This window comes from Parasteatoda tepidariorum, chromosome 9 (genome assembly GCF_043381705.1).
Source record: "Parasteatoda tepidariorum isolate YZ-2023 chromosome 9, CAS_Ptep_4.0, whole genome shotgun sequence".
In the NCBI taxonomy this organism is placed as follows: Eukaryota; Metazoa; Arthropoda; class Arachnida; order Araneae; family Theridiidae; genus Parasteatoda; species Parasteatoda tepidariorum.
In genome coordinates, this window is record NC_092212.1 from 29,789,766 (window position 1) to 29,804,729 (window position 14,964).

The window sequence follows — 14,964 nt, forward strand, 5'->3', positions numbered from 1 at the left end:
TATATATATATATATATAAAAGGTATATTATTTGGCCCAGTGATTTAATATTTTACGTGATTGTTTATAAAATTTGAGAATAAATAGTATTTAATAATATTTTGTGTTTTATTTTACAAATAGATTTAAATAATTTGTTATATGTAATGGGAAATTAAATGTTTCGAAAACTTTTCGTATTGACAAATTGATTTAAATAATTTGTTATATGTGATGGGAAATTAAATGTTACGCAATTCTTTGTATTGACAAATTGATTTAAATAATTTGTTATATGTGGTGGTTAATTAAATGTTACGAATTTTTTTTTTGTATTATTTGACAAATAGATTTAAATAATTTGTTATAAGAAAATAAATATTACGAAATTTTCTGTATTATTAGACAAATTGATTTAATTACTTCATTATATTTATGCAAACTAGAATTCTATATTTCCTACTCAGCGCGCTAGTTAACGAAATATGAGAATTCTTCTAAAATTATATGTTGATAACATTATGCAATACATTTTATAAATTTATTTTAATCATTTTGTTATATTTATGTAATGGCAGATTAAATGCTAAGAATATTTTCTGTATAATTTTACTCGTTGATTTATTAATTACTTCGTTTTATTTATCTAATCATACATCTTGATTTCAAATTTTTCGAATTTGCTTATGAAACATGAGATATCTAGGGGAATTAAATGAAAACGAATCCACCACCTGTCAGTATCGTCTGTGGGAATTTCCTTCCCTTTTAGCCTTGCTCTATAGTTCAATAATCCATTAAATTATTCTCCCTGAAGTACCCTCCCCCCCTTTTTTTTTCTTCCACAGGATGCCAGATTTCTCCTCTAGGTCAAGGGGGAAAAAATAGCTCTAGGTGTTTGTTACAGTTGTAATGGGAAGGAGGTTAGAGTAATGATACCATTCGCAATTCAGTGATCATATTTTATTTTATTAAATCTAATAGAGCTATTTATTAATTTCATAATTTAACCTATTTATTTAAATAGGTTGCATTTTTTTTGACGAAATCTAATTTTGGAAAGGTATTGGTTGAGTAATTTTGGAGAATTAACAATAAAGAAGTTGAAATAATAAATATTATTAATACGACATTTAAAAATTATTTTTAAAAAAATTATGTTAGAATTAGCGTGTTCTTCCAATGATTTGTATCAATTTGTATACGCTCTTTTAGTTCTTGCAATTCTGTGCAATACGGAAACAATTTATTCATTTGTTTTACGGACTAGTGTGTTTATTTACTTGTGGGGTAATTAAATTCGGGAAATTTTTTTTTGTAATTTGGTTATTTTATACAAATTAAACACCGTACATAAATTATACATAAATTATTGCTTAATTATTATATAAATTATTAATTTCATAATTTAACCTATTTATTTAAATAGGTTGCATTATTTTGACGAAATCTAATTTTAGAAAGGTATTGGTTGAGCAATTTTGGAGAATTAACAATGAAGAAGTTGAAACAATAAACATTAATACGACATTAAAAAATTATTTAAAAAAAAATTATGTTAGAATTAGCGTGTTCTTGCAATAATTTGTATACGCTCCTTTAGTTCTTGCAATTCTGTGCAATTCGGAAACAATTTATTTATTTGTTTTGCGGACTAGTGTATTTACTCGTGGAGTAATTAAATTCGGGAAATTTTTTTTTGTTATTTGATTATTTTATACAACTAAACACCATACATAAATTATACTTAAATTATTACTTAATTATTACATAAATTATTAATTTCATAATTTAACCTATTTATTTAAATAGGTTGCATTTTTTTGACGAAATCTAATTTTAGAAAGGTATTGGTTGAGCAATTTTGGAGAATTAACAATGAAGAAAATGAAACAATAAACATTAATACGACATTAAAAAATTATTTAAAAAAAAATTATGTTAGAATTAGCGTGTTCTTGCAATAATTTGTATACGCTCCTTTAGTTCTTGCAATTCTGTGCAATTCGGAAACAATTTATTTATTTGTTTTGCGGACTAGTGTATTTACTCGTGGAGTAATTAAATTCGGGAAATTTTTTTTTGTTATTTGATTATTTTATACAACTAAACACCATACATAAATTATACTTAAATTATTACTTAATTATTACATAAATTATTAATTTCATAATTTAACCTATTTATTTAAATAGGTTGCATTTTTTTGACGAAATCTAATTTTAGAAAGGTATTGGTTGAGCAATTTTGGAGAATTAACAATGAAGAAAATGAAACAATAAACATTAATACGACATTAAAAAATTATTTAAAAAAAAATTATGTTAGAATTAGCGTGTTCTTGCAATAATTTGTATACGCTCCTTTAGTTCTTGCAATTCTGTGCAATTCGGAAACAATTTATTTATTTGTTTTGCGGACTAGTGTATTTACTCGTGGAGTAATTAAATTCGGGAAATTTTTTTTTGTTATTTGATTATTTTATACAACTAAACACCATACATAAATTATACTTAAATTATTACTTAATTATTACATAAATTATTAATTTCATAATTTAACCTATTTATTTAAATAGGTTGCATTTTTTTGACGAAATCTAATTTTAGAAAGGTATTGGTTGAGCAATTTTGGAGAATTAACAATGAAGAAAATGAAACAATAAACATTAATACGACATTAAAAAATTATTTAAAAAAAAATTATGTTAGAATTAGCGTGTTCTTGCAATAATTTGTATACGCTCCTTTAGTTCTTGCAATTCTGTGCAATTCGGAAACAATTTATTTATTTGTTTTGCGGACTAGTGTATTTACTCGTGGAGTAATTAAATTCGGGAAATTTTTTTTTGTTATTTGATTATTTTATACAACTAAACACCATACATAAATTATACTTAAATTATTACTTAATTATTACATAAATTATTAATTTCATAATTTAACCTATTTATTTAAATAGGTTGCATTTTTTTGACGAAATCTAATTTTAGAAAGGTATTGGTTGAGCAATTTTGGAGAATTAACAATGAAGAAAATGAAACAATAAACATTAATACGACATTAAAAAATTATTTAAAAAAAAATTATGTTAGAATTAGCGTGTTCTTGCAATAATTTGTATACGCTCCTTTAGTTCTTGCAATTCTGTGCAATTCGGAAACAATTTATTTATTTGTTTTGCGGACTAGTGTATTTACTCGTGGAGTAATTAAATTCGGGAAATTTTTTTTTGTTATTTGATTATTTTATACAACTAAACACCATACATAAATTATACTTAAATTATTACTTAATTATTACATAAATTATTAATTTCATAATTTAACCTATTTATTTAAATAGGTTGCATTTTTTTGACGAAATCTAATTTTAGAAAGGTATTGGTTGAGCAATTTTGGAGAATTAACAATGAAGAAAATGAAACAATAAACATTAATACGACATTAAAAAATTATTTAAAAAAAAATTATGTTAGAATTAGCGTGTTCTTGCAATAATTTGTATACGCTCCTTTAGTTCTTGCAATTCTGTGCAATTCGGAAACAATTTATTTATTTGTTTTGCGGACTAGTGTATTTACTCGTGGAGTAATTAAATTCGGGAAATTTTTTTTTGTTATTTGATTATTTTATACAACTAAACACCATACATAAATTATACTTAAATTATTACTTAATTATTACATAAATTATTAATTTCATAATTTAACCTATTTATTTAAATAGGTTGCATTTTTTTGACGAAATCTAATTTTAGAAAGGTATTGGTTGAGCAATTTTGGAGAATTAACAATGAAGAAAATGAAACAATAAACATTAATACGACATTAAAAAATTATTTAAAAAAAAATTATGTTAGAATTAGCGTGTTCTTGCAATAATTTGTATACGCTCCTTTAGTTCTTGCAATTCTGTGCAATTCGGAAACAATTTATTTATTTGTTTTGCGGACTAGTGTATTTACTCGTGGAGTAATTAAATTCGGGAAATTTTTTTTTGTTATTTGATTATTTTATACAACTAAACACCATACATAAATTATACTTAAATTATTACTTAATTATTACATAAATTATTAATTTCATAATTTAACCTATTTATTTAAATAGGTTGCATTTTTTTGACGAAATCTAATTTTAGAAAGGTATTGGTTGAGCAATTTTGGAGAATTAACAATGAAGAAAATGAAACAATAAACATTAATACGACATTAAAAAATTATTTAAAAAAAAATTATGTTAGAATTAGCGTGTTCTTGCAATAATTTGTATACGCTCCTTTAGTTCTTGCAATTCTGTGCAATTCGGAAACAATTTATTTATTTGTTTTGCGGACTAGTGTATTTACTCGTGGAGTAATTAAATTCGGGAAATTTTTTTTTGTTATTTGATTATTTTATACAACTAAACACCATACATAAATTATACTTAAATTATTACTTAATTATTACATAAATTATTAATTTCATAATTTAACCTATTTATTTAAATAGGTTGCATTTTTTTGACGAAATCTAATTTTAGAAAGGTATTGGTTGAGCAATTTTGGAGAATTAACAATGAAGAAAATGAAACAATAAACATTAATACGACATTAAAAAATTATTTAAAAAAAAATTATGTTAGAATTAGCGTGTTCTTGCAATAATTTGTATACGCTCCTTTAGTTCTTGCAATTCTGTGCAATTCGGAAACAATTTATTTATTTGTTTTGCGGACTAGTGTATTTACTCGTGGAGTAATTAAATTCGGGAAATTTTTTTTTGTTATTTGATTATTTTATACAACTAAACACCATACATAAATTATACTTAAATTATTACTTAANGGTATCTTTTGAACTAATTCTAGATGATCATATACATTTCAAAATCTAGTCTTCTTTTCTCAACTACATTTTTTGTCTCAAATTTAATGCCTAGCTTGAGCCTATGACTTTATTTATTTTACTTAATTTATTTATTACTTTGCGAGTATATTTTACTTATAATATTAGATGGTTTTCGAGTGAGGGGGGGGGGGGCGCTAAAAAGGTATTGTGCCCCGGGCGCGAGTTAAGCTCGCTACGGCACTGGGATGTAGGGATCCGAAAATGGCTAGTTTATTTAATTTTTTAAAAATATAAATAAATGAGTCTGTAATATGTTAAAAAAGAATTGCAATTTTTTATTAAGGAGTAATATTTTTTTACTTGAAGATATTTACGTTCGCTAGTGTTGTTGAATCCATTGTGTCCGTTATCAAGAGGTTTATAAGTTTGCGAATCCTTCGCAGAATTATGCAAATCTGCGGAGTATATTTGAATTGTTCATACATCAGCCAACAGAACATCTCCAGAGTGTCGTGGGTTCGTTGCCTAATCATAGGGGTGAGAGTGCATTTTAGCTGTAGAGATGCATATTAAACTAGTGATAATGGGCTCCTCTAGGTACCCTTATGTCTCGATGCGCTACCCCAAGTTTGCCGCAACACGCACTTAAGGAATCCCTTTTTTAAAGTTAATTGCTTAAGACTCACTTTAACCAAGGGTCTGTTTAGAAGAAATTTGGGTCCGTTAGAGGTTATTAAATTGCTGACATGGAACAATCCAAAGTGCCGAATGAAGCGAAATCCGCCAAACTCACTTCCTCTCCCCTTGTGTAGACTTGGTTTAGTTATTATTTTTAGAATTTATATCTTTGGAGGTGACTACATTCGTAAAAATTTGTTTTCACGAATGTATATAATTAGAATGTTCTAATAATTCTAATTATATAAGTAACAGGTGCTAAATTATTTTTGTAATGAATTCAAATATTTCCCTATTAAACAAAATTACGGTTCACTTTTAAAAAGAAATTAATATTGGGTATTTTTATTTCGCCAAGAATCAACAGGGTGGACAGTCCAGAACAGTTGTCCAGAAGAGCGGTAGTGTTAGAATTCTGGCCACCCTTTGTTTTTACTCTCATTTTAGTTTTCCGTCACTCCCGGCTTCAAGATTAACGCATTGAATTGCCATCCAGGTAACTTGTACAGGTTAATGGTCAATCTTCGACTTGTAAATGGAGTCTAACTTTCGATTTCCAGCACCCCAGCACTTTGGTATAAGGAGTGGGATGTTTAGCACTTAGGTATCAGGAGTGGGATGTTTAGCACTTTGGTATCAGGAGTGGGATGTTTAGCACTTTGGTATCAGGAGTGGGATGTTTAGATTTTTGGTATCAAGTGCACTACAAAAAGAGATAAACTTTGACTCTTTATTATAGTTGGCTTTCAGTGAGATCGTTCATACAACCTGTTATTTAACGCAAACCCTGCTTTAAACAAGATCAAAACCGACATTTCGAATAAGACCTAAGTATTTCCTACATTCTCTGGCCAAATTATTAGACGCAGTATTAGATTCTATGTACAATCTTAATCATCAAGTGATTGTATACAGCTTTATTGTTTTTACGAGACTGAAACCGGGTTGCACTTGTTTACGTTCGTGCATCAACTGGTTAACATTGTAATGCAATATGTTAAAAATAAATACAAATAGGAAGCATATAAAAAATCTCCTGAATAAAAACCTATTACATATATGTTTAAATATAAAAATATTGCATATAAACTCGTGCATATAATTATTAAGAAACTACAGTGCGTCTAATAATTTGGCCTAGTTATTATAATATACTAAACGACCGGTAACTGAGTGATAGCTCTTTGCGCTCCCGTGCCACAGGTCCTGGGTTCGTTCCTCGGGTCGGGCAAGGTTGACTCAGCCTTTCATCCCCTCAGTGGGTCGATAAATGAGTACCAAGCATGCTTGGGAACTAAACACTGGGGATTCCGCTTTCGGCTGACCACCTGACCGGAACATCTGCTCATGCACCCCAGAGCCCAAGTTCAAGAAAACTGAGATGGGCACAATGTAGGCCTTGGCCCTCTATGGGTTGTTGCGCCACTGAGTTTAGTTTAATATACTAATATAATACCTGATGTAATAAATATTCTATGTCTGTATCGTCTAATTAAACCAATCATCAAATTTATATTATATATTGTCTAATTTAACCAATTGATACACGAACACAAGTACAAACCGGTACACAAGTACAAAAATTTATACACAAGTACAAACCGGTTTCAGTCGTGTAAAAGCAATAAAGCTGCATGGTATCACCTGATAATTAGATTTCACATAGAATCTTATAGTGCGTCTGATAATTTGGCCCGGGGCTGTAGTTTCTTGTATGTTAGTTAAAAAAAAATTTAGTTACTTTATTAACAGAAATTTAACCCTTGCTTATTAAATATTCTTACATGCAGCATATTTCTTTCAGACAAAAGGATCACTTGGAAAATATTAGACTGGATATTCCACTTTCGTCGTCTGATTCCAACCTCTACTCTAGTGTCAACTATCGTAAGCTGGTAGCTCTTAAGCAAGGCTACACCAACGAGGAGTTTCTGGAGATGGAAGACGCACACGACCGTTTCAAAGATTACGTCGAAGAAAGCTACATCGATAACTCCGAAGTATTTCGGGACACATACCCGCCCAATCGCGGACCGGAGAACATGGGTTTCTACATAAACTACGGCAAGTTGAAGCTGAAACCCACGAGCTCCGAACGCACCCACGATCACGATAAGAAGCATCGCGAAAAAAAGAAGCACAAGCAACAACACAAGGAACGGAAACGTTCCAAATCAGACAAGCATTCCAACAAAGAGTTCGCTAATGTGGAAGCGAACCCTGTCTCTTGTGCTGATGCTCAATCGGATCCTTTAGCAGGTTTGGCTGAATCCGTGCCTCCTCCTCCTTCTATGCCAAGTCACGAACGCATCACCAAAGAGGAAAGAAAAAAGCTAAAGTTATTACGCAAGGAAAAGAAGTCGCGAGATTTTGTTGAAGAGACGAAATCGCCAAAGAAGCGAAAGAAGAGAGTGGACGAGGACGTGACTCTGGATAAAATTTTAATGTCGAGAGCCAAGGAAGTGAAAAGCAGCGAAGGAAAACTGAATAAATCATCCAACTACGTTCTGGTGCCGGATCTTCGAAACGGACTGTATCCATATTATAATACTACATCTTGAGTAGAAAAAACATTGCACTAAATGTTTGTAAAAAAGATATATAAATAGTATATGCATATTCATTATTTAATGATATCATCTGTATTCTTTCTCTATTCGCGTATATTTCATTACTCTATTTATATCATTGAAAATAAAGCTCTAATTTGGTTTATTTGTGTCCTTTTGTGATTGGTTGGGGAATTATAAATATTTCTTTAAATAATAAAATGTATTAAAATTATTTTATACACTATTAAACCTTTAAAGCACCGGCGTCACTACCTTTTTATGTATATATTTGTTCATGTTCTAATTACGAGCAAAAATATATTTTGGTGTTTTTAATTATAAAAAGAGTCTAATTGTTACTAAAAAAACCGTTTAGATTATCGGAATTATATTTGTACTAAAATAGAAAATCCCCCCAAAAAAGTAGCTTGAAATTTTTTTCATTCATATTTAAAAATGTATCAATAATAAAAAAAATCAATGATGAACAACTGCTTTTTTTGGATGTAAATAAGTGTAAATTTGAAAAATTGTTGTTAGGAAGTGAGCCGTGTTAGGAAGATTTTACCTTTAACGCGGAAAAGAACACCTGTTTTTTTTATGCTGTATTTCATAATCATAAATTATTAAAATGCTAAATATAATATTTTTCACAGAGTTTGACCTAAATTAATTAAGAAATAATGAAAAAAGTATCTAATAAATACAGAGTTCTCTCAAGGAATAAAAAAGGGTCGGGTGGTTTCTCACAGAAGGGAAATTACAGTTTCGAAAGGACACTCACTTACCACCATTAAAATTTATCATAATGTGTAATATAATATAATAACTGTATTTTACTCTCTATTTTTAAATTACTCTCTTATATACTATTTAATGTGTATACTTCACAAAGTAATTCTTCCTCATTATCAAAAACAAAGACAAGCTGAAAGACAATCAGTATATAAATTTTCTTTTAAATGAGTAAATTAAATAAGCGAAAAAGTATACATTTTTGTAATATTTTAAATTTCATGTGTTTAAATTTAAGCTAATACTTGCTGCTAAACAATTGCACTGGTCATTTTTAGACTTTAAATACTTTCCGATCTTTTCAGTATCTTGAGGAAAAAATGTACTTTTTCTCTAAAGAAATCTCAACTCTGGTTAACGATCTGATCTAATAGTAATCCTTGAAAAATTTTATCCAAATTATTGAAAGAAAAAAAATTTACGTGAATATAACTAGAGAACTAGAACTATATAACTAGACAACATAAGAAAAATATAGCTAAAATAAAGGAATGAAATTAAAAATTAAAGTTAAATAATTATCAATAACTAAATAAATCGGAAGTGGACTTTTCATTAACTCTTCATGAAAAAAAAATCTTTTCCTGAAAAAATAAGATTAAAAGGTTATAAATCGGAAGTGGACTTTTTCATTAAAACAGCCTTCATAGAAAAAAATATTTTCCTGAAAAAATAAAATAAAAAGGTTATAAATCGGAAGTGGACTTTTTCATTAAAACAGCCTTCATGAAAAAAAAATCTTTTCCTGAAAAAATAAAATAAAAAAGTTATAAATCGGAAGTGGACTTTTTCATTAAAACAGCCTTCATAAAAAAATATTTTCCTGAAGAAATAAAATAAAAAGGTCATGTTTATTAAGGAATGGCGGCTTTTTTTCACAAAAAGGACAAGGAAGGCGCATTTATAGGGATTAAAGGGCATCAGGGTGAGATGTCCTTCTAAAAACGCTTAGAGAGGACCCTGATAATTATTCTGCATCAAATCTACTTTCTTATTCATAGGTTAAAGTAGTTTTGCTAATTGAATTGCAAATCAATAGTGTAGAATGCTGTATCTTGTTTATTAGAGCAACATTGATAATATGAAATTTCGCGGGTGTACCTCAAAATAAAAGAAAATGTACCTGATATTTGTTTTACTAAACTTTGTCATTGATAGCTTAAATTTTTTCCTATAATACTAAACTCTTATAATGAAGACAAATATCGTTCACCTCGCTTTGCCATGTAAATTTTTTACAAAACTGTTCAGAATACTTAATTTTGCTCTAATTTTCTATGTTCTCACGTTAAAATGAGCACATTATTTACAAAATAGCAACTAACTTAAGAACTCTATTTTACTATATGTTTGCTGTTGTATGTGTGAAATTGCGTTTAATACTTAAAAAAAAATATGCTTTTTAATTACTATATAATTAATTTAGTTTTATGTAAAACAAGTAATAATATAAAATTTCAGTCAGTATAAATGTTTTGAGTATCTTATATAAATTTAACCATCTTTTTATTTTTATCCGTGATTTATTAACTACGTTTTCATTAAAAAGTGATGGAATAATTTAAAATATGTTTTTCTGAAATTTCTCCTTCCACATTAAATATTTATCATTGATTTAATTTAATTAAATCCATCGGAAATCAGAAAACTTCACTAGTCTTTCAAACTTATTAATTCCCTTTTTTCAGTAAATTAATTTCAATTTAAAATTTTATAAATATCCAAAATTAAGTCAAGTAAAGGAAATGGTTATGGATTTTGTTTAACTGATTCCAAATGTCGCCTGAGAAAACAGTTCATAATACATGCTGGGTGTTTGATTCCAAATGTCGCCTGAGAAAACAGTTCATAATACATGCTGGGTGTTTATGAACAAATTTATTAACTTGTAAATCAACATTCAAATTAGGTGATTTTAAGTTAATATATTTTTAAATTTTCATTAAATTCATTTCAAGTTTTAAAGTTCTTGTAGTCACTTTATAATCAATGCATGCTTTTAATTCGAATTTTGGTTCATTCTTTTTTTTCTTTGAGTTCGAAGTAATAAGACTTCGCCATATATGCATATTTAAGGTTTGTTTTAAGATCATGGAAGACCCTGTAAAATATGCGAAATTACGCAAAAATTTTCACGAAAAACAGAAAAGAACGAATTATTGAAAGTGAAGAATAAAAATTTTCCATTGTATTATCAATAATATTCTTTACGTTCGATGCCAAACAGCTAAATTAACCGGTCTGGAGCAGTATCTAATCTAGTTCTGACTTTGTTTTTCGTGTAAGTATGAGCTGAAAATGAATAAATTAACTTTGAATAATAGTTTTTGAACAAGAACTGTTAAAAGCGATAAGAAAGGTTACGTTACCAGAGCAATATAATTCTTAATTCCTGAATTTTGTTTTTTCAAATTTCCGCACTTTTTTCTAAATTTAGGAGATATATTACCGTGTTCTTGTCACTATTTAGAGCGTTAAATAGCTGTTAGTGCTTGTATTTAAACATATGAATGTAATATATTCATATGTCTCATGCATTAATTCATATGTCTCATGCATTAATTCATATTCATATGTCTCATGCTTTAGTTCATATTAATATGATAATTTAAACATATAAATTTGATGATGATAATTTTAACACATGAATCTGATTTTAACAACTACTGATTTAAAAGAAACTACTAAATGGCCTTTCCTGTATAATATACTTTTAGTTGGATATTTTTATATCATACATTTTTCTCTTCCTTTTTAAAACTCAATACACTTACTTTATTTTTGCTCCCAAGATTGATGATTATTTTTAGTTTTCCATTCTCTAATCCCAGGACAAGAAATGTAGTAGCCTTTTCCGTGGTTGTTGCAAGCAGTAGCCCTCCAGGTCTGGGAGTTCTAAACCTTAACTGAACATCTTCAGCTTGTGTCTTGGATCCTTCCGGTATATCAATCTTCATATATTGGCTACCATCGAAGCTCAATGTGCTTGCATCTGAAAATATTGAAGTTGTTATAGAAAGTATAAAAATCTGTTTATACAAAATTAAAAACCGTAATAAAAGAAGGTTCTGAGAAAGAATTTTGTATAAATTCTTATTTCCTCGCGGGAAGGACTAAACCATTTTAGTTTCATGCAACTGTAAAACATTTTCTTCATGGCTTGAAATCATGCACATCCGTGCGGATAAAGATACTAAGTGACAACGTCTGAGTGTTTTCAGAGTGGATAATTCTTCCAAATGCATTTGGCGAGAAAGAGTAGACAACAAGCAACTTAGAAAGTCTCTCTCTTGGAGGTAAATTAAAACACGAAAAATTCGAACCTAATGACTAAAATTTTTTAAATGAGTGTGGACGCTTGAAGATTTCTCCACCTTCCTGTTGAGAAATAAAGGCAAGGAATAATATTTATTTCCTATTGCCATTTTTTAAACTCTAAAGCTAATTTATTCGAATTCATAAAATATAACGAATTCATAAGTATATTTTCATATCCAAGAACAATCCGAGAATGCCTTAGGTCTGCTTTGATTTCTTTAAAAAATGAAAGAAAACATGATGGGTTGTTCATTTTGCGCGATAGCTTACTCAAAATACTTCCAAAATAGCACTTATCAGCCTATTCGCAAAAGAATCATCCCGAAGTGTTAGATTTGGTTTCTGAAAACGTACAATAGAACTTTTTCACCCGCTTCAATTAAAGGATACTAGACCTATCCATACTAACCTTTAGCACAGACTGGTCCAGTGAAACCTGTTCTAGTACAGTCACATACATATCTGTTCCATCCTTCCGAACACAGACCTCCATTCAGGCAAGGTTGACTATCACACTGTGATGGTGACGTATGACAAGATGGTCTGAGGCTTCCAGAGTCTTGTTCCCTCGCTTGCGCTGCCAGATCTATCGTTTTCCCATTGATGACCAGTTGCCGCAAGCATCCCACATAACCATAGTTCAGTTTGGCAGTCCATATTTCACTGGGGACGTTTGGACCTTGGTCAGAGGGAGCAAGTGATCCGACAAAAAGAGGGCCTTCCAAGTCTAATTGATTTGCTATGCCTGGAGATTAAGAATATTCAGGATCATTAGAACGCAATTTATTACTAATTATTAGCGCTAGAACTGATTTGCATAAAAAATATGTTATTATGCTTTAGTCTGATGAGATAATAGAATATTGTGGAAAAATACTGTTAGCAACTAACTTAAACTAATGTCTAAATCTATACAAACCGTCCACATTTGGGCAACGGTAAAGGCAACTTTATCACCATATGTCTCTTAACAGACACTGGAAAGTTTTGGATGTTACGAAGAAAAGTTCCCCTTATCCACTAAATCTTATCAATCTTTCATTCATTCTGTGTTCAGCAAAATAACAGAAAAAAAATTCTATTAAATAAGCCATAATTGTGCTTCTATACAATTTTAATGTGAGAAAGTATTCAAATATTGCATAAACTTTGAGAAGCTACTAATGTAAAGTACATTATTAATGAAAGTATATTGTTATTATTTTATAACTGGTGTTGAACAGCCGACCAGATTTCTCAGTTTATGACTTTAAGTGTTCAACTACGTAACCTTGCAATTTTGAACCCAACTCAGAAGACAAGACAATTCTTGGATCAAGCATTGGAACAAACTATTCTTCGTGGGGGACTTTTTGATGGAACTAACCCACATTTACGTTAAACGGAGATGAGAGTCACGGAAACCACCCACGGTTATCCCAACGGCAAGGGGACTATAACCCATGATCAGTCAACCGCTGATGATATTTTGGGGTCGGTGCGAGCCGGGGCGGAATTCATATCATATATCAACCGCTGAGATTCGAACTTTTATTTGGTTTTAAATCTTTTATGATCATCTGACTTAATTTTTTTACCACAAAATCATGAAATTAAATTTTAAGGGAAAGAACTAAAAATTTTTTTTTCTTTGACGAAATAATTCTTTCTGAAAACTGTAATGCCTTTTTAAATAGTTTTATTCGTGTGACGTTGGCGAAAGAAAACTCGTTTGGAGAAAAATTAGCCCTATTAATCATCTGACTTTTATCTTTCATGGGGATTAAAATGAAAAGCTTCATCCTCATGTCATGTATGATGCAAATAATCTTCACTCTTTGGATGACATGAAAATAAACATAAAAAATTTAATTGCAGAATTCAGAACAGCTCAAGTAATAAGAATATCGTTTGATATGCATAACCTCCTTTCAACTCTTTCGACGCAGGTTAATTTAGCTCTCCGTGTATTTGCTATTTTGATAAAGTCTCTTTTTTGCTCAATTGACTTATTGGTGCTTTTTCGAACTTCCTACTACTTTCAAACGATTTAATTGAATTAAGTTGGAATAAATTATTTAAATGATGTAAACCGTTACTTTTTTGTAAATCTGATATATAATTTTTATGCAGTGTATATTTTCATTGGTATCCGTAATAATACGTGAATGATTAATTCAGAATATTTTTTACTTTAGTCACTACCGTTATGAAAATCTTAGTTTAACACTAGGTTTACGGACGTTTCTTATATACCTATCTCTACGAACAAGCGTCAATTCGACGCATGAACGAATACATACAACAGCACTTACAGAGATGCCAACTTGCTCAGGACAGCAAATATATATTTTAAAGTGGTAGTTTATCAATTGTGAAGTTATTTACTGTTTTTTTAAAATTACTTTGGTGTGTCCGGAGCTGTTGGCATCTCTGCACTTAGAAAGCAATGTAATTATATACTATAAGAAAAAAAATGAAAATGTGAGATATATATTTATGAAATATTCTAGTATTTTATTTTTCAATACTCGAACTAAGCAACTGAAACCTTCAAAATCTGACATCAATTGACATTCTGCATTTGTTCTTTCTATTATTGTTTATCGGCATTAGTTGCTTATCGCTTGTTTCATTTGAGATAACGATATCGGATAACGGATCGAAGTATTGTCGGTACATTTTGATTTATTATTGATGTGATGCTTGCATGTTTACTCAAAACTTGTCTAAATTAGAGCCCCTGAAATAGACAGGCCGACTTATCATTTATTGTTGGAGCAAAGAGCTAACATAAGCACAGCGAATAAACATTTTCAAGTGGTAGCTTAT

At 29.5% G+C, this 14,964-nt stretch overlaps 2 protein-coding genes across 3 annotated transcripts in view; one reads left to right on the forward strand and one right to left on the reverse strand.

The window, feature by feature from the left end:
- The window catches only part of LOC107438228 (uncharacterized), a 9,558-nt gene extending 1,355 nt beyond the window's left edge, over positions 1–8,203 (forward strand). The window contains exon 2 of the mRNA XM_016050460.3: positions 7,293–8,203. Coding sequence (XP_015905946.1) covers positions 7,293–8,049 — 757 coding nt within the window. The 3' untranslated portion in view covers positions 8,050–8,203. The remainder of the gene's footprint in view (positions 1–7,292) is intronic.
- LOC107438212 (neurexin 1) overlaps positions 1–14,964 on the reverse strand; it is a 275,422-nt gene that overhangs the window by 23,327 nt on the left and 237,131 nt on the right. For both annotated transcript variants that reach the window (XM_071185922.1, XM_071185921.1), the window contains exons 10-11: positions 12,563–12,898; positions 11,610–11,827 (exon numbers count right to left, since the gene is read on the reverse strand). In XM_071185922.1, coding sequence (XP_071042023.1) covers positions 11,610–11,827; positions 12,563–12,898 — 554 coding nt within the window. The remainder of the gene's footprint in view (positions 1–11,609; positions 11,828–12,562; positions 12,899–14,964) is intronic.